The sequence below is a fragment of the Miniopterus schreibersii genome (assembly GCF_964146895.1).
Source record: "Miniopterus schreibersii genome assembly, chromosome: 11".
Taxonomy (NCBI): Eukaryota; Metazoa; Chordata; class Mammalia; order Chiroptera; family Miniopteridae; genus Miniopterus; species Miniopterus schreibersii.
Genome location: NC_138111.1, coordinates 41,279,330 through 41,305,319, shown reverse-complemented (window position 1 = coordinate 41,305,319; position 25,990 = coordinate 41,279,330). Strand labels below are relative to the sequence as shown.

The following is a 25,990-nucleotide window of genomic DNA, read 5'->3' as shown; positions in this document are numbered from 1 at the left end:
CTTTCTTTTAAAAATATTTTTTTGTTCTCACTGTTTCTTTGGGATTGAGATGATTATTAAAAAGTTGGCTTACTTACTGCCTTCTTTACCAGTAATTTGTTTGATTCAAATGTTCACTCTTATTCAGAACAACAGAGGAGCCAATATGGATATAGGTTTAATTTGGCATTTAGAACATTTTTTATTTAAATACCTTTATGCTCCAGATTGGTTTGTCTTTAGACTTATAAATATTTTAATAAATTAGTTTCCCTACCCTAAGCATATTCTTGCTAATGGGAAAAGGGTTTTTGTATAAATGACAGTTACTAAATATGCTGCTGGTTTAAGGGGGAGCTCCCATGAGATTTGCTATATATGATCCAGACATAAATAATGAAGATTGCAAGTGATTGATTCCCTATAGTTTTGGAGTGTGGTACTCTGTTGTTTTGTAATCCTGCCTAAACACTGTATTTGGTATATAGCTATGATTCAAATTAGACTGAACTTAAATGTTTTTGTAACTTTTTCCTTATTAAAATGTTTATTATAAAAAATATAAATAAGCCAATAGAAAACAGCAAAATGTTATAAAAGCCAAAATAAAATTAAACATAAAAGACCTCTAGTTTAAAGATTGTAACTGTTTATATTTTAAGATGTGCACATTTAGTCTTTATTCATGTAAAACTTACTTAAACAAAATAATGGGATTGTGATATGCATACTATTGAAACCTGCTCTTTTAATTTATTTATTTTTGAGAATTTGGTTGTTATTTATCAGTTATATCTTCAGGTAGCATAAAACTAGGATTAGGAACAGTCTAGTGATTAAAATTTTTTGGAGAATTGGGGAAAATTTAAAGACTCCTTGGCTTTACTATTCCTGTTAATAGAATATATAACTTCTCTTTATAGTAAGCTATTTTCTTACTCAGCCTTCTGTCAACTGGATTCTTTAACCTGAACTTCTGTATATCTGTTTTACAGAGAAAATATATATTCATAGTGAGGTAGTTATTTGTTAGAGATCCTGATAAATCTTCTGAAGTGTAGTTTTTAAAAATACTGTTTAATGTAGTTTTAATGTTAAATAAACCTATTCACTATATTTCTTTGAAAATTATGGTAGCTATTGCATGGAATATTTTAGTAAGTAGACTATCCTTATTTTTACCATGTTGGATATCTGAATTTTATGCATTTCTTTACAAAGAAAATCATGAGTTGATAATCATCCTAATTGTAAATAATCCTTGATTGTAAACTTTTTGAGGCTTGTTTTTGTAGTTCTAGAGTGGCAAGTGAAAGCACTTAGTAAATTTCTCATGAACAATGTGAAATCTAAATTTGCATAGTGATGAATATAATTTACTCTTACCATTTGAAGAATAGGTAGGTTAGAAGTAAGTTGGATTACTATGTAGAGTACTATGTAGTTTTTAACTGATAATTGATCTGAAGGAGACATTTCTATTTTAATTTCTTAACATTTCTCTTTTAACATCTGTTCTTGTTTGCTAATTTAGGCAAGTTGCTTTGGCAGATATCATCATCATCAATAAAACTGACTTGGTTCCAGAAGAGGATTTAAACAAACTAAGGACAACTATTAGGTACAAAATTATAAGTGTTAAGTACCTACAAATTCAGAGTGGACTATACAAAGTATTTTTACCATGTACCATTAGAAAATGACATATATTGTTGTTGCCTAATTGACTGTTATGTAAATAGTAGTATATGAGGTTATTCCCCATTGCTTACAGAATATAGTTCAGGGTTCATGGACTGATATTCAGGGTCCTCTGACTTCATCGTCCTTTACCTGTCTTCTCTTTAACTTCTTCCTTACAGCAAGTTCTCTAATTGTACCCAGGATGATTATTTACTTACTTTTTCATGGATGTATCTCCTAAAATCCTTTTATTATTCATTTTGTGTTCTCACTCTCGCTCTGCCAGTCCTTCCATTCCTTTATCTTTTCTGCTGTTCTTCTCCCCCTCCCCACCCCAGCAATTTTATCCATTCTCTAGAGCCAGCCCTGCTCCACCTTTTCTCCCTTTCTTCTCTATGACGTCTTCCCTGACCCATGTGGTCTCACTCACCCAAACCCTCATTGACTTTGTCAGCTAACCATACCTTTTTCCAGCTTGTTTTAATGTCTGCAGTGTCCATGGCCAAGGCTAATCAATATAGGATAATATTAATGATACTCAAGTATGTGTTAAATGATCCAACAGTTATTTGGACTTTTTAAGTGAGGTTAGAGTTTAGGGACTTTGAATTACTTTATAAGACCTAAACTAATAAATGCCACCTATAAAGGGACATTGAATAGCTTTTATTATTAGTTATCTTTAATGGGCACAGTCTGCTGACATCAGATTTTGAATCTGTTAATGCCAGTTCATATAGTATATGTTATAAATTGAATCAATGAAGTTGAGACTCATTCGGAGATTGCCTATTACAGAAGAAAAAAAATTTATGTTTTTCTCCATATTTGGTCTCCATATTTGGTCTCCATATTTGGTCTTATTTTAATAGTAATATCCTCTTGGACTTTACTATAAAAAACTGTAATAATGTCTCCATGTGGAGGGCAGATAGTATTGCATAGTATTTAAGGTCATGGACTTTGGAGTCTGCTTGGGTTCTAATCTTTGGTCTGTTTCTCACTGTTTTTAAGTCTCATCTGTAAAACAGGATTGATACCTACTTTATAAGTTTGGTTTGACTATTACCTGCGATAATGTTGGTAAACTGCACAGTGCCCAGCACGTAGTAAATGAGCTATTAGCTCTTACCATTATTAGATTGTAGATTTTTTTTTCTTAGTTTCTGTAGTAATTTCAAGTTACATTGAATAAAAAAATGAAAGAAATAGAAAGATTGTTGACAATTTTGAGAAGTCTAGAAAGATGAACCACGAATAAAGATTACTTCTTTTACCCCTTTTGACACTAGTTTCCTAAATTTTGTTTCTCTTTTTAAAATCCTATGCATCATTGTGATTGCTAGAAAGAAGAACACAATCTATGCAGCAAACATTTTTGGATCTGAGATTATTATTACTGGGCTTTTCTACTTCCATGTTCACTGAACTGGATCTCCAGTAGCAACCAGACTGACTATTAGCTAACTTGTTGCCAGCCTGTACTGTACAGTTATACCAGAAAAGAATTTGGACAAAGCACATTGATAAATTAAAGACCCTTTTGGCTTTTTACCCTCCATTGTACATCAGACTTGCAACTGACTTGGAATTAGATTGAGGGAGTTGGAAGGTAAACATATTTGAGAGGAAATAGCCATCATGTTATAGAATACATTCAAAAGAGAAGATTAAGAATTTTGTAATAGTGGAGAGACTTGCCTCAGAATCATTGTATGCAGGAAGCCTTACCCATGAGAACAAGCTTGAACAAAAAGCAGATATCATCAGCAAGCAACACTAAAGGCAATGGAATTGATAAAACGATAACGACATCAGGTGTACAGTATGTTGAAAATTTAACAAGTATTTTTGGTGCCATATAACGAGAGCCTTATTTTATTATCTTAGTATCAGAATGGGGAGGGCTGGCAGAGTGGGAGAGATTCTACTCAGGGAATTGAAGAAGTTACTCTCTAAAAGAACCTGGATGTGTGACTTAGTGTTACTGTGAGTACTGAGGACAGGCTAGAGTCACAGCCACTCAGAGCCAGGTGATTTCTAGCGTGTGTATAGTTATTTTCACCAACAATGCTTGGGGAATATTGGGTATCAATAAAATTTTTTACTTATTTACTCATTTTAAGAGCATTAGAATCACTAGCTATTTTATGAATCATATTTTCTAAAGTGAAGGTGTTTTTATAAATCACAAAGTAGCCCCTATCCTGGTCTGTGAGTTGTGCAGTAAATTTTTGCATATCATGTTTTAATGCCTCAGTACGATATACCTGACTTACGATTAGAAGGAAAAGAGTAATTAAATTATAAAATATGCAAGTTTTGTTTTCCTATTTTTATGTTTTCTTTTCTAGTTCCAGATATATTTGTATGTGCTTACTTCATATTTAGAAATAATGTGCTCTGTGTGCTTTTTAAAAAACTTAACTTTTTTTTTTTTTTTTTTACTTCCTCATTTTAAAATTTATTTCAGATCAATAAATGGACTGGGGAAAATTATAGAAACACAAAGATCAAGGTACTTCTAAAAAACTATTAGTGATATTAACAATAATTTTAGTTAATAATAAATAATTGATAAATATGCTTTATTCTAATATAAGAAAAATACATGTGCATTTTTTAAATTGATTTTTAGAGGGAGGGAGAGAGAGAGAAAAATTGATGTGAGAGAGAAATAACCATTGATTGCCTTCCATATTCGCCCCGACCGGGAATCAAACCCGTTACCCTTTGGTGCATAGGACACTCCAAGAAACTGAGCCACCTGGCTAGGGCACATGTGAATTTTTACAAATAAGGCCCAGAAATGTTGTTTTGAGTGTTCTTTATAAATTAGTTTGGCATATTTATTTAATATATTTGCTTCTCCTTGTAACTAAGACTATAGAGCCATGATACAACACTGTGTAGCTGTGCTTCTGCTTAATGAAGAAGAAAACAGGACTTTCAGCCACTTATGAAAGTAACTAGTATAGAAATCTGAAAAAAGTATATTATTAGGAATCTTTTAATTTGAGATACTGTATCTAAATAGCTTTTTAATACTTTTAAAAACCTTCTTAGTGTTTCATGGCTGCAAAAACAATGTCATGTAAAAATATATGACATTATTTAAGTTCCTGATACATTCTCTTTTCAAAAATTTTGATTCCCATTTCCTGTAGGCTCCCTTTCCATTGTGTTTATACAGATCTGCATTACTTTATAAAATTCTCTGTTCTTAAAACATCTATAAAATGGATTTCTGTAAGTTGAACTCTATTTTCCATTGAATGTTATCATGATTTCAGGACATTTCTGTACCAGGAGTATTTTGTTAAACTCATTTTGTGTGTGTGTGAGAATGGCTCAGCAGCTGATAGACCCAGCAACATGTAGCCAGCAGTTCTGAGACTCATAGCTTGTAGTCTAGTGCCACCCAGGTTTTAATTCAGAGATTCTTTCCTTGAAAGTGCAGCAGAGGCCTAAATTGAGTGGCTCGTCTGCTATGGCAGAGATTAGAGGTGCTGACAGACTACCATAAGTGTTAGGCAGTAGCAGCAGCAGCTGCTTATGTGCGTGTCAGCAGCTGGGGAATTAATTTGGTATGTGTTCTCAGGAGCCACTCGTCTGCTGGCAGAGGTAGCAGAATGCCCTGAGTGGACATTCTCTACAAGCACACACCAAATGTGCTCCTTGCATTTCAAATTCCTGTGTAGAAAATCTCTGATAACCTAACTCATACCATGAACCATTCTTTAGTATCTGTCTTCTTCCTATTGCGTTTTACCATTTCCTTTCTCCTTAATTTTTCTCTTCTTTATAAAATGACAGACAACTGTATAATGCTTAAATAAGGTTTTAAAAATCATGTCCATAAATAGCTGTGGTTCTGATGTAATAGTATTTATTTGGTTCATATTTACAAACATCTTAAATCAGTTTTTTAACGGTCCATGGACTTATCTTGCTCAATTTTTTTTGTTAGTACCTTTATGTCCTGCATAAAGGTTTCATCTTGAATATTTTGTTATGTACCGGTTTTGATGTTTGTATAACATTTCTAACATTTGTTCTGTGATGTTATAGAACAGCAAACATGCAGTGATTACATTTTGTTACTTCAAATGGATGACTGAAGGGAATAAAACCTCCTTTTTCTTCTGTTTCTTCAGTGTCTGGTGTTTGCCAGTGCATCTGAGAATCTAGGGACTTTCTGAAATAGTACTTCTTGTGTTGAGCATTGATGTTGGATTAGGATCCTTTTCAGTGAAGATCAGAACTCCATGGTAGAATTCTTACTATTAGGTCCTGAATCTTATATTAAATATTTCCCAAAATTCCTTGAGGCATAGCAACTTGAACTTGCCAGTTTAGAAACTAGAGATTTGGTTTTTAACAAAATAGTTGAAATCACTCCTATGGAAGTTTTGTTTTATTGTGTGTGGTGTGTTTAATTCCTTAAGCATCTTGTGGTTGACAGTGCTGACAATAGTAAAACTGACGATAGTAAAGCTGCTATAAGCATGTGTAAGAAAAGGTTACCTTCAGACTATATAAGTTAAGGAATGAGAATGATGTGTAGCATTGTTTATTGTTAAGTCTTAAGTTGACTTTGAGGCAAATGGGAGTTCTAATGGACCACACAGAATTCAGAAGCAGGAGGGGAAGATTAGGAGTCCCATTCTTACCTTTCTTGGACTTTTAAAAATTCTTGGAGATATAAATGGACTGACCAGAGGTAAACCAAAATCCAATTTATTAATGATAAGTTAATCTATTCAACAAATTGTCTATTGAGAATTCTGCTAGTTGCTAGGCATTTTGTGGCATGTTAAGGATTTAAGCAATGGATAAGGTAAAAACTTAGCCTTGAAGGAGATCCGTCATTTGAGGGAGACAGAAGCAAATAAGCAAAAACCAATATATCAGATACTATTAATATAACAGGAATATTAAGTGCACAGGCTCCTGTAAGAGGAAGATAGAGGAACAATTACTCACTCTTCTTGATGAAGAGTCAGAAAATTTTGACTGAGAAAGTGATCATTGACCTGAGTATTGAAAAGTGAATCGGAGTTTTCCAGATGGACAAGAGTAGCTATAGCTTTCTAGGCCTAAGGGACCTGTGGATATTTCAGAATGGCTAAAACATGTGTATTACCTTGCAGTGAGAAAAAGAGACATAACAAGAAGTGGAGAGCTTACCACAGAGGGTCTTGATGCTATGATACATAATTTGGATTTTCTCCTGTAGGCAGCAAGGAGTTAGTGAAGGATTTTAAAAGCAGGATGACTCTTGGGAAATGAATTGAATATGGTGCATTTCTTCCAAGTTGGGAAATACAGGAAGGGAGGAGCAACTTTTTGGGTAGGGTGTTGTTAGCAGTGGGTTTAGTAAAGGCGATTAGTTCAGTTCTATAGAAATTTGAGGTGCCACTGGGGAAAGCATTTGGCAATTTAATTCTAGAGTTTAGGATTTACTTAGCTATTGGGTGGTATTGACAATTCATAGATCTGGAATTGGCTGGTGGCCCCTGTTCATGAGACTCACTGAACTTTGAAAAGATGACTATAGACAATATCCCAGGAGTAGGCCCTGCACTCCTCTCTCCACCTTGGACAGCCAGAGCTCTCTTCCCTGTCATTCTCCTGCCCCTGTTCTTAGGTTACTTAAAGCATTCTTTAGACATAGGGACAATTGAAAGCCTTCATTGATTAGGTACTCCTGCCATAGATAGCTCAAGAAATGAGAAAAGATGAACTTTGGAAGTTCTTTACTTCCCCCTTTATGTTTGCCTTATTCTCAAAAAATTTTTCATGGAACATTTACTTTTTTACTTGATCATTTTCCTAATTCTGCTAATGTAGAATGTCCAATATTTGAAATATTGTTACAGCCTATTAACCCAGAACTTTGGAGTATTCTTCTTTTAATAAGATGGGAATTTGTCTGCCTTGTGCCAGGATAAGCATCCATAATCTAACAGACTGTTGTTGGCACAAATGTGAATATATGGCAGACTGTTGAGAATGAGCAAAGCAGACACAGCTGGTCAGCCAGGGCGAAGTTAAAGGAGGTGGTTTAGCTTACATGTTCACGCATTTTTCAAAATCTTGACTTTGACAAAGTTTGATTTTCCTTGTGAGAAAATTTAATAAATGTTTGGCAAGTTCCTGGAATCTAATTTTGAAATTTAATTATACGGTTGTCATTTTCTTTAAACATTCTTTCATTGTAGCTTTGATTATAGAGAAATCACCATCTTCTGTTTAGTAGGGTCATGTAAAAATTGGAACTCAGTCACTAGTCTTTAGAAATTTATGTGTTTAAAAAAAACCTATTGCTAGTTTTGGTATGATGTTCTCTTCTGATTTGAATACTTGCTTTCATAATAAGGCTTAATTAATTACTACTAAATAATTCCAATATAATGTTTATTCAGATAGAGCACTAAGTAGGAAGTTTCAGTCTATATGCAACACCATTCTGAAGGAAATGGAATCAAATCACATTCTTGGATATAGATACGGGTCCTAGAGTGAATATTTCTGATATAGTGGCCTGTTTCAGTCCTCACATTCTTACAGCATTACCTGTTATATATCAAGGAGGGAGGGGAGTAAAGAATTTCACAGTGTTACATTGGTTTTCTTTCTTTTAGAGTTGATCTCTCTAATGTGTTAGATCTTCATGCCTTTGACAGTCTCTCTGGAATAAGGTATGTCTCCTGTATTTTGGTCATTTTTATTGTAATGTTCCTATCATTCCAAAGTTATAGAAGTTACAGGAATGATTTAAAGAATTGCACACTTGATTTAAGCTTCCTGTCATCCTTTTGACATAAAATACCATTCCTAATGATTATGTTCTTGGAAATTTTGAAAATTGGGTATTTGGAAATCACAGTACATTTTCCTATAGAAATTATAGTGTAAATGGTGGTTAATTTTAGAGACTAATTGTTAATATTGCTACACCAAATATATGTAATACTTTCTATGACAAAATGCATGAAACACATAGAAAATTTTAGCTTGAGGTGTTATCACAGATACTTCCTTTCCTCTCAGTGATAGATCAGTTTCCTGCCTCTTTCCCAAAGAGAATCTTTTTGATAAGGAAATTAGAATGTAAATTTCTTCCCTGGACATCAGTATCTTTTTTTCAAAAAGTTATCTTAACCATTTTTAAGTGTACAGTTCAGTAAAGTATATTCACGTTGTTGTGGAATGGATGTACAGAACTTTTTTATTTTGCAAAACTAAGACTCTACACCGATTAAGTGATAACTCTGTATTTTCCCCTCCCCACTGCCCCTGGCAGCCATTATTCTATTATCTGTTTCTATGAATGTGACTACATTGATACTCATATAAGTAGAATCAAACAGTATTTGTCTTATTGTGACTGGCTTATTTCACTTAGTCCTCAAGGTTCATCCATTTTTAGCATAGAAAGATTTCCTTCTTAAATGCTAAATAATATTCCCCCATAGGTGTATAATGTTGCTATGAACATGGATGTGCTTATATCTCTTCAAGATACTGCTGTCAATCCTTTTGGATATGTACCCAAAAGTGAGATTGCTGTATCCTATGGTATTTCTATTTTTAAGTTTTTGAGGAACCACCATACTGTTTTCCATAGCAGCTGCACCATTTTACATTCCCACCAACAACACACACGGGTTTTAATTTCTCTATATCTTCCCAATACTTATTTTCTGTTGTTTTTGGTAGTAGCTGTCCTAATGGCTATGAGGTGATACCTCATTGTGATTTTGATTTGCATTTCTGTAATGGTTAGAGGTGTTGAGCATTGTCTCATATGCTTGTTGGCCATTTGTATATCATCTTTGGAGAAATGTCTACTTAAGTACTTTGCCCATTTTAAAATCAGGTTATTTGATTTTGTTGTGACTGAGTTGTAGGAGTTTTTTGTATATTCTTGGTAATAACTCCTATCAGACATATGATTTGCAAATGTTTTTCATTTCCACTGAAGTAGATGAGTTAATAAAACTCTTCTGTGAGAGGTTTCCTCCCTATGCCAGGAGGAAAGGAGCATCCTTGTCTCTGAAGACAAGTGGACGCACAGAGGAATCTGAAGGAGCGGGCCTTACTGAGTTTCCTCCAACTTACTACACTTGGCTCATACTCTGTTCTGTCCTGTCTTCCTATGACTTTCCACTCTTCATCAAACCTGGCCTAAAACCACCCAGACGTAACCATTATTTGGGTCTTCATTTCTTTATGAAGGCTCCTGTGTCACGTGAAACTTAAGTAATTGTGTGCTTTCCTCCTGCTACTCTGTCTTTGTTAGTCTAATTTTCAGACCCAGCCAGGGACCTGAAGAGGGTAGAAGAAAACTTTTCCTCCCCTATTGAAGCAGTCATTGTCCAACAACATTAAATATTGAATGTAGGGAAAGAGCAGTTATAATGCATTAGTGACACTTAAAGAAGTAGCTGTTTAGTGTGATGGCCCCACAATGGGTAAGGCCTTTGCATACTTTTCATTGTACTTAGTTGTTGAACAGGAGAATCCATTCCTGAGCAACCAGCTGGGAAGGTTTAATTTCACACTTTTCCTACTAAGACCCCCCACTGAGACTCATTCCCTCCAACAGTTCCTACAAGCCTTTTCTCTTTCCTAAACTTGCTGTTACTAATTTACCCCTCGCTGTTCTTCAGGGCAAAACATCTGCAAGGTTTTAAGTCCTTCCCTCCTCCCAACCTACCCCCATCAGTGTCTAAATGTGCGGTACAGTTGTTATGGTTATAATTTGTTATGCCATCTTGATCTCGCTGTTTCCATATCAGAACAATGCATTTTTTAAGATTCTGGTTTTTTGTTTTTACCAGAAACTGACTGTATAGAAGGGTTATATTTATGGATCCTGTTTGTTTTTTACTAAGTAGTCATGTTCAAGGGAAAACATTTATAAAAGAAAATTTATTTTACTAACTTTATTTGGGTACCAGAATTTTCACATTAGGAAGCATGGGGAGAGTTGATGAAATTTTAAACAATAGTAAAAATGCTTATGTGTATTTTTCTAGGCCTGTATTAGATCTTTTGGAATTAAAAAGAAATATACTGACATATTTAACCACACAAAATATTGTTGCTAAAGATTAGTTTTTCTTTATATTGTGTTTATGTATGTGAATGTGTAGACATTTTTAAGAAAAGCTTTAAAATAATCTGCCAATGTTTCTCTTAGAATATGTTAATAACACGTAAACTATGTAATAGATTCAACTGTGGATATTCTCTTCCTTATGTAGCTTTATCACTAAGAAATGTACAAGGTTAAGTGAAAAATATATTGATATCTGAATATATAATCAGTTGTTCTTAGTTTGCAGAAAAAACTTCAACAATTGCCAGCAATACAACCTCACCTTGATCAGGTAAAAAAAATCTTAAAAATATGTTTAATGTATCTCTTTAACTAAATTGGTTCTTGTTAGGACTGTTTTATTAGAACTCTTTCTAAAATTGTATTTTTGAACTGTGTTGACAGTTTTTAGAATGTGAATGCCTTTGAGGCCATCTAATCTCACTTTTTAAAGGATAATAGGACTCATTAAACTGCCACTCTGTTTTGTGCTTACCATGGTCTTTAATATTTACCTTTAGCTCTTCTCAAACTGTGTTCAGATAAAAAACAGTTCTGGTCTTTTCATATTTTTTACTATAAGCCAATATGATTTTCTGCTGGTGAGTAAAATTGCTGTTAAGATACATGGTTCTAGGGGATGATGGAGAGCTGTGCTTTAGTATGTTTTTCTGCCTGTTTTAAAGCTTGGCTTGAGCTTTATGTTCATTATCCAAGAGGGGGGCTGTGCTTTTATCAGGTTATGATTTTGGCCTTTTCATCATCAAGTGTGAAACTTTGGGTTACTGTAGAAAATGGAGGTTTGGGGTTTTAATTATGTGACTGGCTAGAGGAAATCTCAAGCTTCTGGTTCCTTAGAGTAGACAGATTTATCGAGATCAGGAGGAAAAATAAATCTCAAAGTTAACATGCTATAAATGATGATGTCATCCTCTAAAACCAAAGATGACGTACTATCCATTCTCATCTCTGGGAACTCTTCTCCCTTGGTCACATGCTTGGTCAGAAAGAAACCAAACTTTTCCTTTATATTTATTTTTTCCAAAGGACAGAATTAAACTTTTGCTTTTGAGTGTTACATCTGGCTCTGGGTAGTTTGTTTTTTCTGAGCCTCATTTTCCGCAATTTATAAAATGGAAATAATTATCTTTATTCCACAGGATTGTCATCACACATAAATGAGAGATAAAATGAAGTGACCCAGGCAAAAGTGCCTGGCTCAGTACTTACAGCTGATAATATATATGTATTACCTTCCCTCTTAGCACTGAGAATCCTGGAAAGAATGAATTAAATGAGTACCCTTTTTTTTTTTTAATATATCTTTATTGATCTCAGAGAGAGGAAAGGAGAGGGAGAGAGAGATAGAAATATCGACAAAGAGAGAGTCATTGATCTGCTGCCTCCTGCATGCCCCCAACGGGATGGAGCCCGCAACCCAGGCATGTGCCCTGACCGGGAATCGAACCCCGATTGTCTGGATCCTAGGTCGATGCTCAACCACTGAGCCACGCCTGGCTAGGCAATGAGTACCCTTTTATGACAGTTTCTCTGTGTCAGTGCTAAACCATTGATCAGCTGTTCAGAATATAAAAAATGGAGTTGCTTATACCAAAAATCAGCAAATAATAGTGAAAAAGTTATGCAAAAATATGTATTGTTAGGCAACGTGGATTTCTATGAATGTGTTCCTTTTCATCTTAAAACTTGTGATTTAAAAAAAAAATCACTTTTACTATAGAAAAGTCATTATTGATTCTTTCTCTTGATTTACAGAGTATTATTACAGTCACATTTGAAGTGCCAGGAAATGCAAAGGAAGAAAGTCTCAATGTGTTTATTCAGGTGAATGCAGTAGTTAACTGATTAATGATTTATCAACTGTATTGTTACATAGTTGTTGCAAGCAGCAATGGTTGGTCTTATTAACATATGTCATTTGATACAGAATCTTCTATGGGAAAAGAATGTGAGGAATAAGGATGATGACTGCATGGAGGTCATACGACTAAAGGTGCAGTATACAGTTGACAGTTTTATATTTTTGGACAGAGTCCCTTTCTTGGCTGTTATATAAAAGCATATTTGGTTTCAAACAGAAGCACTGGTTTTAGTATAAATAACCTTTGTCTGTTTTCATTTTCCTTATTTCCATTGCTGAAAAGCTTTGGAAATCACTGCATAAAGCATGATTTATTTGCACAGCTTCATTTAGGGTTGTAGCTAAAACAACCCATGTGCTTTGAAATGTTACCCTGTGCTCTCTACTCCCAGAATTTCTGAACAGTTATCTGGCTCATGAGCTTGACCTGTTGAATGAAACTCTCCTCCCCTTGGCACACAGCTTAGTCAGTTCGAGAAAACGGAATGTTTTCCTGTGTTTATTTTTTTCAAGAGAGCTACATTAATAGATAAATAATAGTAGAAATCTTGCTGCAGCCAAATCTTATGCTTCTTGATGCTTCTAGCAGACGCTAAACATTTGTCATACTATAAGCAAAATTATAAAAGACTAGAATTCTTGCTCTGTGTTTGGAAACCCATTCTTATTACTTCACATTTGGGTATTTGTGTCATGAAAGGTGTTTTTTCCAGGGGCAGTGGTTCTAGGTTATGTGCTTAACCCATCAGCAGTTATTTGAGTGACCCTTCTTGTTTATTCAGAAGTGCATAAACTTTTTATTGTTGTTGTTTATTATTATTACTTTTAGTAACTAGATTCTCCAGCTAGGGACTGACTCCTGGGGTCACTAGAACAGCAAAGGTTGATACTATGGAGAAACTGTTTAGGTTATTTTTTCACTCCTTGTGCTGGCCTACCTGGGAGTGGCACTGCAGAGCAACACAGGTGAATCCCATATCCTTCCCACCTGGTCCTGCATTATGATCGTAGCACGATCTCCATTCCATGATCCTAATGGCAGATCATATTTCATTCTGTAACTGCTTTGTCCCCTAGTACTGAATAAGGGGTGGTACCCAGGAAAACAGCCATTATGGCGTTACACTAATGCTGCCACCAAGACCTCCACACACAGTTCTGTGGCTCTTTCTGCACCATCCCAGGTTGGAGTCGTCCTTACATATGACAGTCTTTCTGCAGTTGTCCTCTTTGGTTCTGCCTTTGGATTTCCTCTCATCACAACACTGGGGGATCTGGAGCAACACAGTCTTTATCTTCATTGACTTCCTTCTCTTTCCTGTTACCAATAGTCAGCATGTTGAAAATGTTAACTCTAGTAAACAGCTAATGTTTCAAATCTTAATACAAAATTAACGCTTAGGTAAATCTTCCTGAGGAGTTTGTTATTATATATTCAAATTCAAAAAGCAGAAAACAATTAAATCATTATATGTCGTATATCTTAAATTACTATTATGTTATATGGCAGTTATATCTCAATGAAACTGGGAAAAGAACCAGAAAACAACTGGGCACAGGCAAAGACAAACTGGAAGAACATACACCCAAAATACATAAATACACCAAAAATACACAAAAGCTGTGTGGTGGGAATGACTATCAGTGATCTGTCTTTTACTATTTCTCAATGTATATTAATTTTATAACAAACATGTATAACAGATATTTCAGAGAAATGATTTCATCTCCATAGGAGCCAGTTTAATAGATAATTTGTTCCTCATTTCTGCAAATCAATATAAAATAAACTTTTATTCAGATAAATATAATAGTTTTTCTTTTTCTGTATTTCATTATCTACTCCATTTGTTGCAGCTCATCTGAAAGCTATCACAGAAATCTTTTAACTTATCTAATTTTCCCACTAAAACTGTGAAACAAATATGAAATTCTTAAAAGTAGAATAATCAGTAGAATCTGATACACTATGTTTTATCATTTTGTTCTTTCAATTTTTTGTTGTGCTAACACTGAAAGGACATCCTAATACATATGTTAATTTTGTCATTAGAAAAAAATCAATGTGCACAGAAACTTTTTAAAAAATTGGAGGCTTTAAGAAACTAATTTACAAATAACTGGAGAAAAGTAATTTTAACAGCATCTTTATTTTTATGAGTTTGTAGTTTGAAAAGGAATAGGAAAAATTAATCCATTAATATCAATGCTTGATTTCTGCTTTTAAATTCACATCGAGGCTGACTAATCATTCTCCTCTGAGCAGGGGCTGGTGTCGATCAAAGACAAACCACAGCAAGTGATTGTCCAAGGTGTCTATGAGCTGTATGATCTGGAGGAGACTCCAGTGAGCTGGAGAGATGACACTGAGAGAACAAATCGGCTGGTTCTTATTGGTAAGTTACAAGCAGTTAAATTTCTAAAGCAACGTGGAAAATATATTTGAAAGGAATATAATGTGCCACTTAAGCAGTATTAACCAATCAGAAGCTCCTTTGTAAACCTAAATAAACTTGTGGTTATAATGGTAATAACTTGCTAGACCTTTTACTCTTCAAACAACCTTAGGAAAGTGATTAATCCAAGTGTCAGTTGGGTTCTGAAGGATTTAACTGGAAAGTTAGAAAAGGAGTCACTCAATTACTATCATTTTTAAATTTTGAAGATCATCAAACATTTATCAGGAATTGATTGGTAAACTGTCATTTTAATAAGCATAGTATAATCACCATATTTTGTTGTCTTTGCAGGCAGAAATTTAGATAAGGATATCCTTAAACAACTATTTATAGCTACTGTGACAGAAACAGAAAAACGGTGGACAACATACTTTAAAGAAGATCAAGTTTGTCTGTAAAATAGAAGCATTTCTTAGCAAAAGGATTGGATGATAATGTTAGGAATATGTTTCCTACTGGGTGTATTTCAAGCATCTGTTCTTTGCATTACTTCTGTTATGAATTCCAGTGTATGTTAAAATTATATTTATTTTATAGAATACATAAGATATAGTAAAGCAGTACTATAAAACATTTGAAATTTATACAATAAAATATAATATTCTCTGAAGTGTTTTTTAATAGACAAATGTTTCACAAAAAGATCTTTCAGAACTGGCTTTGGAGTTTACATATGCTGATTTTCTCATCCATGGAAGTTATTCATAATAATGATGATAAAACATACTTCAACATTGTCATTTTCCTTTAGAACTTCATAGATATATTAACAAAAAATTTTGAAAGCAAATAATGTCACCATTTTTATTAAATGAAATAAAAGATTTGTTGTGGCTAGAGACATATAGGTGGAAGAAATCTGAATCAAATAAATTAATTGGTACCATCTCTTATTTTTAGTCAATTCTAGGCCTTACTGATAATGTAGTGAAACTTCAGCCATTCACTTTGTAATATATTTAGAAGATTCTTATTGTAGGGCTTTTAATTTTAAGTAGATTTTACTCCTAGTATTAAATTAACTTTTTTTTTTAACTTCTTTAATTTTTAGTATAAGCTAGAAAGTGACAAGGTACAAACCTTCAGATATAACTGCAGATAACTTGATAATTCAACAATCTTTACTTTTCTCCTATTCCTACTAAAGGCCAGGCCAGCATTAACATTTCTCAAATTGTAGGAAAATAGCATTGGAAGGAATTTCAAGAAGAGCTTTCCCAAACTAATAGTTGCTAAATATCAGACAAGGCTATCAAATGGTGTTTTGAATTTTTTTAGAATTATAAGTAGAAGAATTGAATAGTTCCAGTATATGGAGGCAGGTCAGTTGATTAGATTATCTAGGTCCCTTCCTCTGCATTCTGTGTCTTTTATATATATAATTTTTCTATATTCATCTATTTGCCCCGAATCCATTTTCTTAATTCATGGTTGAGAAAATACCCATGTTTTGTGGCAGCATATTGCCCAATAGAAAGTCAGCTGATAAATTAGAGTCAATCTGGGCTTTAATTCCAGCTCTGCTGCTTCTTGGCTGTGTAACCTTGGGCAAAGTATTTTCTCTGAGATTAGTTTCCCTATTTATAAAGTGGATGGTGATCATACCAACCATTCAAGGTTGTTGTATTAACTAGGTTTGTAACGCACCCTGCTCAGCTCCTGGCACACAACAGAGCCTAGGTAATTGTATCTTCTTCCTAAAGGTTTTAATTTGCTTTATAATATATGTAGTCATGATAATACTTAATAGTGTTCTTTGACAAGTAATTCATCTGGATTCATATCTTCTAGACCAGAAAGGGCTTGTAGTTAATTGTCCTGTTGCTGAGAAAGATACACTAGATTTTTTTCTCACAGTTAGTCTTAATATTGGGATCAACTTTACGTTTTAAGTAATCACTTCAAATTGCCTTTAATTTTCAGAGTGAAATGGAGAAATGAGACATCACCATCCTTCCTAAATTAGTTTAGAAAGGTTTGTTTTTCAAATTAGGACAGTGTCTTGTGAGCTCAATAGGTTTGTTCAGGAAAAAACCTTCTCAGTGTTAGAAAAGAAATAACCATTAAATACTATTGAGTGCCCATTACGCACTAGGCCCCATGTTAAATGTTGCAGGAGTGTCAATCTAAAGCTTTTGATTCTTAAGGCAACACTGAAGAATTGATGGGACTGTATAGGAAGAATACTTCTCTTTTCTTTTCTTTCAGAGTGGCATGCTATAATGGAGTCTTTCCAAAGCATTCAATTTAATCTTCATTGATACAACTCTTTGTTTTAATATTGATATACCTCACTCCTAAAAGAAACCCTGTATCCATTAGCAGTTATTCCCCATTTTCCCTGCGCTTAGCCCCCAGCAAATGCTAACCTACTTTCTGTCACTGTGGATGTTCCTTTCTGGACTCCTTTCATTTACTGCAATGCTTTCATGATCCATCATGTTGTAGCATGTATCAGCAGTTTGCTCCTTTTTCGTTGCTAAATAATATTCTATTGATATACCACATTTTGTTTACCCACTCCTCAGTTGATGGCCATTTAAGGTTTTACTTTTTGGCTATTAATGTCCTTTTTCCCTGTGATTAATTTTTTGAATTAATAGAAGGTATTTTTCATGACTGTTTTAGATTTACAGAAAAAATGAGCAGATAGTAAAAGAGAGTTCCCATATTTCACTGTCCCCCACCAACACACACACAATAGTATGATACATTTGTTATATTATTGAACCAATATTGATGCAGTATTATTAACTGAAGCCCACAGTTTATTCACATGTCCTTATACTTTACCAAGTGTTCTTTTTCTTTTCCAGGATCCTATCCAGGACTCTGTGTTCCATTTAGTAGCCATGTCTTCTTAGACTCTTCTTGGCTGTAACAGTTTCTCAGACTTGACTTGTTTGGGCAACATGGATAGTTTTGAGAAGTACTGGTCAGGAACACACGATGCTACTCTTTTGGAATTTGTGTTTTTCTCATGATTAGATTGGGGTCTGGGGAAGGAAGATCACAGAGTGCCATATGCATCACATCATACCAAGGGGATATACTGTCAACATGATGTATGTGTGTTTTTGTTGACATTGATCACCTGATCATCTGGCTGAAGTGTTTGTCAGGTTTCCTCACTGTACAGTAAGTGATTCTTTCCACCCCTGTCATACTGGACATCCCGAAGGGAAATCCCTATGTTCTGTGTGCAGTAAAGGAGTGGGGAGTTAGACCTCCTCAAGGGCTGATTATCTACTAATTTAATTGGAGTTCTGCAAGGGAGATTTGCCTCTCCCCACATTTTATTAATTAACTCAGTCCTTTATTTTTATTAGTGTGGACACATGGATATCTATTTTACACTTTTTAGGTTGTAATCCAATACAGCTTCATTTTGTGGCTCAAATTGTCCCAGCTTTGGCCTTTGGGAGCTTTTTCTGTTGTCTCCTATGTGCCCCCATCAACGTGGTTTGGGTTTTTGTTGTTGTTTTTTTTTTTTTTTAGTGTGCTCTTCCTTGTCTCCTTTCATTTTTAAATGACCCTAATCCCAATAGAAGTTGACTCTAGGAAAACTAACAATACTCCCTTTTCCCAGGTAATCCTGATTTCTGTGCTGATGGAAGAACTATGCTTTACCTGCAGGGGGTTGAGGGGGAGCCCTCTGGGAATCTAAGGTTGAATAAGACACCTGTTCTGCCCTCCAGCGTTTAATTTAGTAGATCACACAAGTGGTAATTGGTAAATTTGGGATTCAGACACAAATCTATTAGGCTTAAAACCTGTTTTTGATGTACTTCAAACTACATATAACTGGGAAGCATTACGGGGTAAATACCTCAGGAGTAAGAAACCTGTTTTCAAAATTTTGTCCTGAAGGCACTAGCTACTTTTTAATTATTTTGACCTTTTAGTTGGCTTCTGGCTTCTGACTGAAAAGTCAGTTTTACAAACACTAATGGAAGATTTACTATGTGACAGTCAATGGCCTTAATATTCTTTTGTGCTGCATTTTTATTAGATGCCACCTCAAATTATTTTTATAAGTGAGTTTTAAATGAATATATAATATGGCTTAGTATTTTACCATAAGATCCCTATTTATGTAACACACTAAGTTATATTCTACCCGACTGCTACTTTACTCTCCGAGTTGATTTAAATGTAGCCATCTAAAAATCTTGTTACCTCCCAAAGATGCCAAGTGAGTTATATCTCTGTCATATCTCTGTCATATCGCTCCTCTCCTAGATGAGTAAAGAATGACAGTCCTGTGACTGAAACTGCAGCCTCCCCTTTCCTCACTTAAGTTTTATTGTTTATTAATATAGTAAACGTGCTTAGTGTGGTTTTTTGAAAGAAGGAAGGGGGAAGAGGGAGAGAGGAGCCCCTCAGGTCCTGGTGCATCCTTTGAAGTTGTGGGGCCATGTTGTGAAAGGGTATTTCAAATTAGGTCCTCACTGGTTGGTATGTGGCAAAATCAACTTGGTGTGGCCATTAAAAAAGAAAAATATTGATCACTCTAGTGTAGAATACTGCTTCATGAAACCCATTTTAGTTACACAAGTCTGTCCCTGCATGGTTGTGTTGTAAGATGCATTTCACATTGTGGTTAAATGTTCAGAGAAGCTGGAGGATCACTGCTGAGGGGGGCGTCTCTCTGGCCCTGCCGCTTTCCCTTCCCCCTGAACTTCCACAATTTAATGCCAGGTCATTTTAGCCTTTTCTGAAAACTCGAGTCTGGGAGAACGTGCCCGGGAACTGATGGGGGGCGGGGGGAGCGCTTAGTAGGAGCAACACAACAGCCCTCCCAACGCCCTGAGCTGGGATGTAGTTGGAATACTTACAATATCCCAGCTCCTCATTCTGAGGGAGGACAGAATCCACCGATGAAAATGGGCGATGGCCCAGCTATCAGCCAGAAAACGTAACTTTACGGTTACAGATGCTTCGGCTTCCACCGCCTGTGCGTCAGCGCCGCTGCGGAGACAGGCCTAAGGTGGAGGGGTCAGAGCTTGTTGGGGACCATGTTTTCCTACCCCCTTTTTATTAGTGCAGATTATTCATTCATTTGCTTATTTAACCCTCACCCGAGGATATGTTTTCACTGATTTTTAGTGAGAAAAGGGGGGAGAGGTTGATGAGAAACACTGATCGGTTGCCTCCCGCGTGCGCCTCTCGCGCACCCCAGGTGTGTGCCCTGAGTCGAACCCCAACATCCTGGTGTAGGGATGGGACAGTGCTCCAGCCAACTCAGTGAGCCCCCCCCCTCGCAAGGACTATTTGCGCAGTTTAAAAAGCGCACCAGCGGGGGTGGGAGGCAGGTGCAGGTGGGGGGAAGAAACTGAACAGAGCCCAAGCGACTCCGGGCGCGCCCGGCTCTAACCTGAGCGGAGCGTCCGCGGTGGCGGGCGGGTGTGAGGAGGAGGGGGCTGGGGGCGCTTCCCCGCCGGCTAGTGTGCGGAGGACCCTCATCATTGGGCTGCCTGGCGAGGGAGTGGGGGCGCCCTGAGGTAGGACAAGAAGTGGTACAAAGGGGAGGAAGACTCCACAGCGCAGGGACTCAAAGACGCTTTGGTAAAAGGCAAAGTGCATCTAACCAGAAGTCAGGAACACCTAACAGAGTCACCACGGCGTCCCCGCTTCTTGGAACACCCTTACCCTGCCGTCCAGCCCAGCCCACTGCCAGGCGGGTGAGCGGCCGCCGCTCCGCTGGGCTGCGCGACCTGCGCCTCCATGAACTTGCCGAGAGCTGGGCGCCTCCGCTCCACAGCGCCGCGCAGCCTCCGGGGCTCCGAAGGGGAAGACGGTGAGATCGATATTCTGGGAGAGGAGGAAGATGAAGACGAGGAAGAGCACTACGTGGAGACCAAAGGGAGCCCGCAGCCCCTAGAGCCGCGGCAGCAGCCCGAGCCGCGGGGGGCGCGGCAGGGCGAGGGCGCGCGGCCCGGAGAGCGCACTGAGAGCCGCGGCTGCCCGAGCGGAACCCCAGAGTTTGGCACCAAGTTCAGGGCCTCGACGGGGTCTGCGGCGGCCTCTGGGGACGCCCCGCAGCCCGCGAAGCCCCCCTACTCCTACATCGCGCTCATCACCATGGCCATCCTGCAGAGCCCGCACAAGCGCCTCACGCTCAGCGGCATCTGCGCCTTCATCAGCGGCCGCTTCCCCTACTACCGCCGCAAGTTCCCGGCCTGGCAGAACAGCATCCGCCACAACCTCTCGCTCAACGACTGCTTCGTCAAGATCCCCCGGGAGCCCGGCCACCCGGGCAAGGGCAACTACTGGGGCCTGGACCCCGCCTCCCAGGACATGTTCGACAACGGCAGCTTCCTTCGGCGCAGAAAGCGCTTCAAGCGCCCCCACCCGCCCCCAGGAGCCCACCTGCATCACCCCTTCCCCCTTCCCGCAGCGCCTGCCACCCTGCACGGCCCCTACCCGGGCCTGCTGCTTGGGCCCCCGGCCCCGCCGCAGCCCGGCCCCGGGGCCTGTCCCGCCGCCTGCCCCGGGAGCCGCCCTTGCGCCCTGCTGCACCCTCACCCGCTTCGCTGCCTGCTGCTGGCGGCGCCGGCCTCCTCTGCGGCGCCAAGGACAGCGCCGGGTGCGGCCCTGGTGGCTCCCGGCGCCGCCCTGCCCGCGCGGCAGCCCTCGCCTCGGGAAGAGGGCAAGGGGCCGGCATCCCGGCCCGGGGGCGGGTGCACCTCCTTCAGCATCGAGAGTATCATCCAAGAGGTCCGAGGAGGGGGTACAGGGGCCGCGCAGAGCCTATCCCCGACCCCGTGGGGCTACTGCCACCTGCTGCAGCGCCCGTCGTGCCTGCTGCACACTCAGGCCGCTGCCCCCTCGCTCCACGTGTCCGCCGCCGCGGCATCTGCTGCCAGGACAGTGTTGCAGCAGCAGCAGCACCAAGGCTGTCCCAGCAAAGGCGCGCTGCTGGGTCGGCACCTGCCCACCGCCGCGGCGCTGCTGGGGTACCAGCCTGGAGCAGAGGGCTGCAGGCCCAAGGCCGGCGGAGAGGGGGCCTCGCCGGCATTTTAAGTAGCACCCACTCCCTGCCCGGGCGCCAACTCCGCGGGGCAAACCTGGAGCCAAGCTTGAGGGCGGAGAGCCCTGGGCCCCTCTCGCGGCCGCCGGTCCTCGCGCACTCCACCTTGCACAGCCGGGACTAATTGTCAGCATTAGCATCCCTCCGCAAAGCAGCCACTAATTTCGGTTCGCTGCGCAATATTTACAAAGGAAAAGTTGGGTGCCGTTTCCTTCGACAGCCTCAACGGAAACTTCCCACGGGGTCAGGTCTCGCTTTTCCTTTTCCAGGCTCCACTCGTGGCTTCCAGGGCTTTTCTGATTTGCACATTTCCAGAGGAACTATGAACGTGAGTGGGGCATTTTGTTCTGGTATGGAAAGGAAAACAAAGATACCATGTCCAATGCACAACATGTTTCCCCTTCATGCCCTAGGAACTGCAACTGTTATTCCCGAGTGCAGTACAAGGTGCTCATGCACTCTGTCTTCCTGAAGTCGATGCGTAATATAAGTAGAATTTTAATTTCAGAGCGTTTATTTCTGACCTGTGTGTCTGATGTGCCAACTTCCATGGAGAGGTGTTAAAATTAAACCTAGCTATGTAGACCAAATAAAGTGCTAAATCATTACACGACATCGTTTATTTTATATTCCCATTATTTGCTTTCTAAATGGAACTTCCTTTAAAAGTAGTTCTTTCCTCCCAATAAACCATTTATTTTTATAATTCTTATTCATTATAGACATCAGAAACAACCCATTTTCAAAATGGCTTTTAAAACTTACGAATATTTGAAGTCGAAAAAGTCCCATCTTTTGAAATATGGGAGTAATATGTATAAAACCTACAGAGTAAAAGAATTGGAGGAAATCTAAATATAGTCTCCATTTATTTTTTTTATCTTCCTAAAGATGTCGATTTTTCTCCTGAATACGTTGGAGGACTATTTGAGATCAATTTGGAAGGTAATGGTGGTCAACGTTTATTTGGGGGAGGAAGGCATTTTTTATAAAAAGCATAACTTTCAAAATGTGGGCCCAAAGAAACAGGATATATCAAATAAGCATTCATTTCCTGGACATTGACGATTTTAAAAATTCCACGTCTAGGCAAATGCCTCCTTAGGGGCTCCTATTCTGTTTCTTTAGAAGGGAAAGTAACTTCTTTTTGTTTCGAAAAGAGTTACTTTCTGAAAGGACTTTGCAACCAGGAAGATTTCAGTGAACTGGGCTTCAGGCGCCCTCGGGGGGCGGGGTGGGGAGAGAAAGACGCGCCTGGTGAAATACCCGCTCCGGAGAGAGCGCATCCCCAGAGGCCCTGCGGCTCTCCAACCGCTGAGCAGACTTTCCCCCACCCCCTCGAGAGAACTGCTTTCCGAGCCGCTTCGGGAAAAGTCACTCTGCGAGTGTGAAGGATGTCTTTTCCCCGCGGCTGCTCCCCAGCCCCAGCTGTGGCTTTCCCATCACAGGAGGGAGGGGCTCCAAACAGACACACCTTGTTCCACGGTCCCTTTACTTGGTCCATCTTTGCTCCAGCTTCTCGTTTCCATACCATCATTTCAGAGCTGCTTTGGCGCGTTCTGCCCGCAATCCCCACCGCCTCGGGGCTGGGGGTGAGGTTCCAGGGACGCTCTGGGAGGTTCCCAAGCCAAACTCTTGGTAGCGGCTGCGACGCAGAACTTCGGAGTCTACCCTCCGCTCTGCACCAGCGACCTCCGCGCGTTCGGCGAGCGGCACCCGCCCCCTACCCGGTCCCTACCTTCGGGCTGCGGGCGACCCCTCTCCCAACCCCTCCCCCTGAATCCACTTCTGCCTCCTGAGGCGTTGGCCACTCCTGAGCTCAGTCTGTCTGACCCTCAGCACCTACGCTTTAAGGTCCAAATTCAGCAGGTCTGGGCCAACCGAAGAGTTTGGAAACAAGCCGAGCAAAGGGAGCCTGTTTTCCTGTCCAGTGCTCTCGGGTTCACGTGGCGACTCCCCCTCGCCCTGTGCGCGGAAACATCTCCGGGCCTGCGCTCGTTCATTTATCCGAGCAGGCCAACCGACGCCGTCGGGGCGCCAGGCTGAGCCTCCTGTGCGGCCCGCGGGGCTCTCCCGGCGCGGGAGACGCGGGTTTTCCTCCCCGCCTTTGCCCGGGCCGCACGGGCGCCGCCTGCAGCGCGGGTGACTGCGGCCGAACCCGGCTCGAGCCGGCCCCAAGCTCCTAATTTTTGCCTAATAAAACTATATCGAGCGCTGAATTTTTAAGAAAAGCGCCGATTTAGTGGAAGAGTAAGTTAAACGTTGTTCTGCAACCGAACGTGGCGTTTCGGGTCCCCCCGGCCGCAAGCGCGGCGACCGCGTGGAGAGGCGGGGCCTTGAGCGGGGCCCGCGCGAACCCCTGAGGACGCCGAGAACCTGCCGAGCCCCCCTGCTGGCCCGGCTGGCGGGTCCCGGGAGTCGTGGCGCCGCAGCCCCCTAGGCAGGGCCGGTGGGAAGCGAAATGCGGACAGGGCGCGTGGTGCTCGCGCGGCGATCAGGCCCGGCCGCGTGCGGGGCCGCGCAGAACGCGGGGCCGAGGCTCCGGATCCCCGCACCTGAGTCCCGGGCCTCTGTCCACCCCGGTGCTGGCCCCTGGCAGCGGCCTTGGGCAAGAGCGCGGCTCCGTTTAACATCCTGGCGGGCAGGACACGTCGCTTCCCAATGGCGCGACGGGATCGAGGATCTGGGGTCGTCTCGGACCCTCGGGCTCGTCTTCTTGAAGCCAGAAAGCTGGATCCATCCGCCCAGAGCTGCCGCGGGGTGGGGGGCGGCGGGGCCGAAGGGCTGGAGCGGAGCGCGGGGGCCTGGGGGGCGCAGAGAGGTCGGGGCGAGCGCGGGAGGGAGACCCGCGGGGAGACCGCTCCCGGGCCCTGCCCGCCCGACGGTAACCGCCTCCCCTTCGCCTGCCCTGCTCTCTGGGCCGGACGCTGGATTCCACCTTCCTTCTCCCACACGGACCCCCCATTATACAGCTCAGAACTACGTGGGTTCGAGAAACTAAGAAACTCCCCCGAGGACCCTTCTTAGGCAGAGGTGTGGTTTTTGAGCCGTAACCCCACGGGCGCCCGCGACTTTCTCCCGCCCGGGCCTCCCTTGGGTCACAGAAGCCGAGGCCTGGAGCGGACCCGGCCCGTCGCCCCGGGCGCTGCTCCGCGCTCCCCGGGAAGGTCACCGCGAGGACGGGGTGTGGCCTCCGCCCGGCCGACGTCGCCCTGGAGCATCCGGAGAACCCCGAGGGTTCCTACCCCCCGCCCCCCCGCAGGATTTTCGCTCGTTCCGCTCGCGGTCCCAAGAGCGCAGGCACCCCCTCGACGCGGGCGTGGGCGGCACCGCGACCCCGGCCCGTCGGAGGGAGGAGCCGCGGCCTCTCCCCGCCGCGCGCTCCGCGCCGCCCCTCAATTCCTCCCCGGGATCCTGACCTTACGCCCCACTGCGCGCCCCGGGGGGGGGGGGGGTCTGGGTCCCCACTAAGTGAAGGAGTCGTGACGTGCCCTCGTCCCTGGGCGCCAGGGGCCTGGGAGAGGCGAGGGAGGGGTGAGGCGCTGGGCCCCCGGAGCGCACGGCCTCAGCTCCCCCCCAGGCCGGGAGCCGCGGGGGGAGTGCAGGCGGCGCCCACGGAACGCGAGTCGAGGGGAGGGTCCCTGTTGAGAAAGAGAGAGGGCCCCTAGGGGGCGCGCGGGCTGGAACCGAGGTGCCCGGGGGTGCCCGGGGACTCCTGTGGGCGTCTGTGGGTGCCTGTGGGTGCCCGTGGGCGCCTGTGGGCGCAGTGTGCAGGCGCGGCCCCCGGGGCGGTGACGTCCCGCGCGCCCAGGTCCCGAGGACACCGAGTGTCCGAAACCCCCGGC

At 41.4% G+C, this 25,990-nt stretch overlaps 2 protein-coding genes across 4 annotated transcripts in view; both read left to right on the top strand.

Moving 5' to 3' along the window:
* The window catches only part of LOC308563987 (zinc-regulated GTPase metalloprotein activator 1C), a 35,202-nt gene extending 19,201 nt beyond the window's left edge, over positions 1 to 16,001 (top strand). For all 3 annotated transcript variants that reach the window (XM_081151694.1, XM_081151696.1, XM_081151695.1), the window contains 8 exons: positions 1,514 to 1,600; positions 4,136 to 4,180; positions 8,310 to 8,366; positions 11,012 to 11,063; positions 12,548 to 12,616; positions 12,720 to 12,785; positions 14,920 to 15,049; positions 15,404 to 16,001. In XM_081151694.1, coding sequence (XP_081007820.1) covers positions 1,514 to 1,600; positions 4,136 to 4,180; positions 8,310 to 8,366; positions 11,012 to 11,063; positions 12,548 to 12,616; positions 12,720 to 12,785; positions 14,920 to 15,049; positions 15,404 to 15,510 — 613 coding nt within the window. In that variant the 3' untranslated portion in view covers positions 15,511 to 16,001. The remainder of the gene's footprint in view (positions 1 to 1,513; positions 1,601 to 4,135; positions 4,181 to 8,309; positions 8,367 to 11,011; positions 11,064 to 12,547; positions 12,617 to 12,719; positions 12,786 to 14,919; positions 15,050 to 15,403) is intronic.
* A 4,838-nt stretch (positions 16,002 to 20,839) lies between these two features.
* LOC308564195 (forkhead box protein D4-like 1) lies at positions 20,840 to 22,138 on the top strand (the record flags this gene model as incomplete). The annotated part of the gene is made up of 1 exon (XM_081152043.1): positions 20,840 to 22,138. One exon carries the CDS (start codon positions 20,840 to 20,842, stop codon positions 22,136 to 22,138), a length of 1,299 nt encoding a protein of 432 aa, XP_081008169.1.
* Positions 22,139 to 25,990: the final 3,852 nt, after the last annotated feature.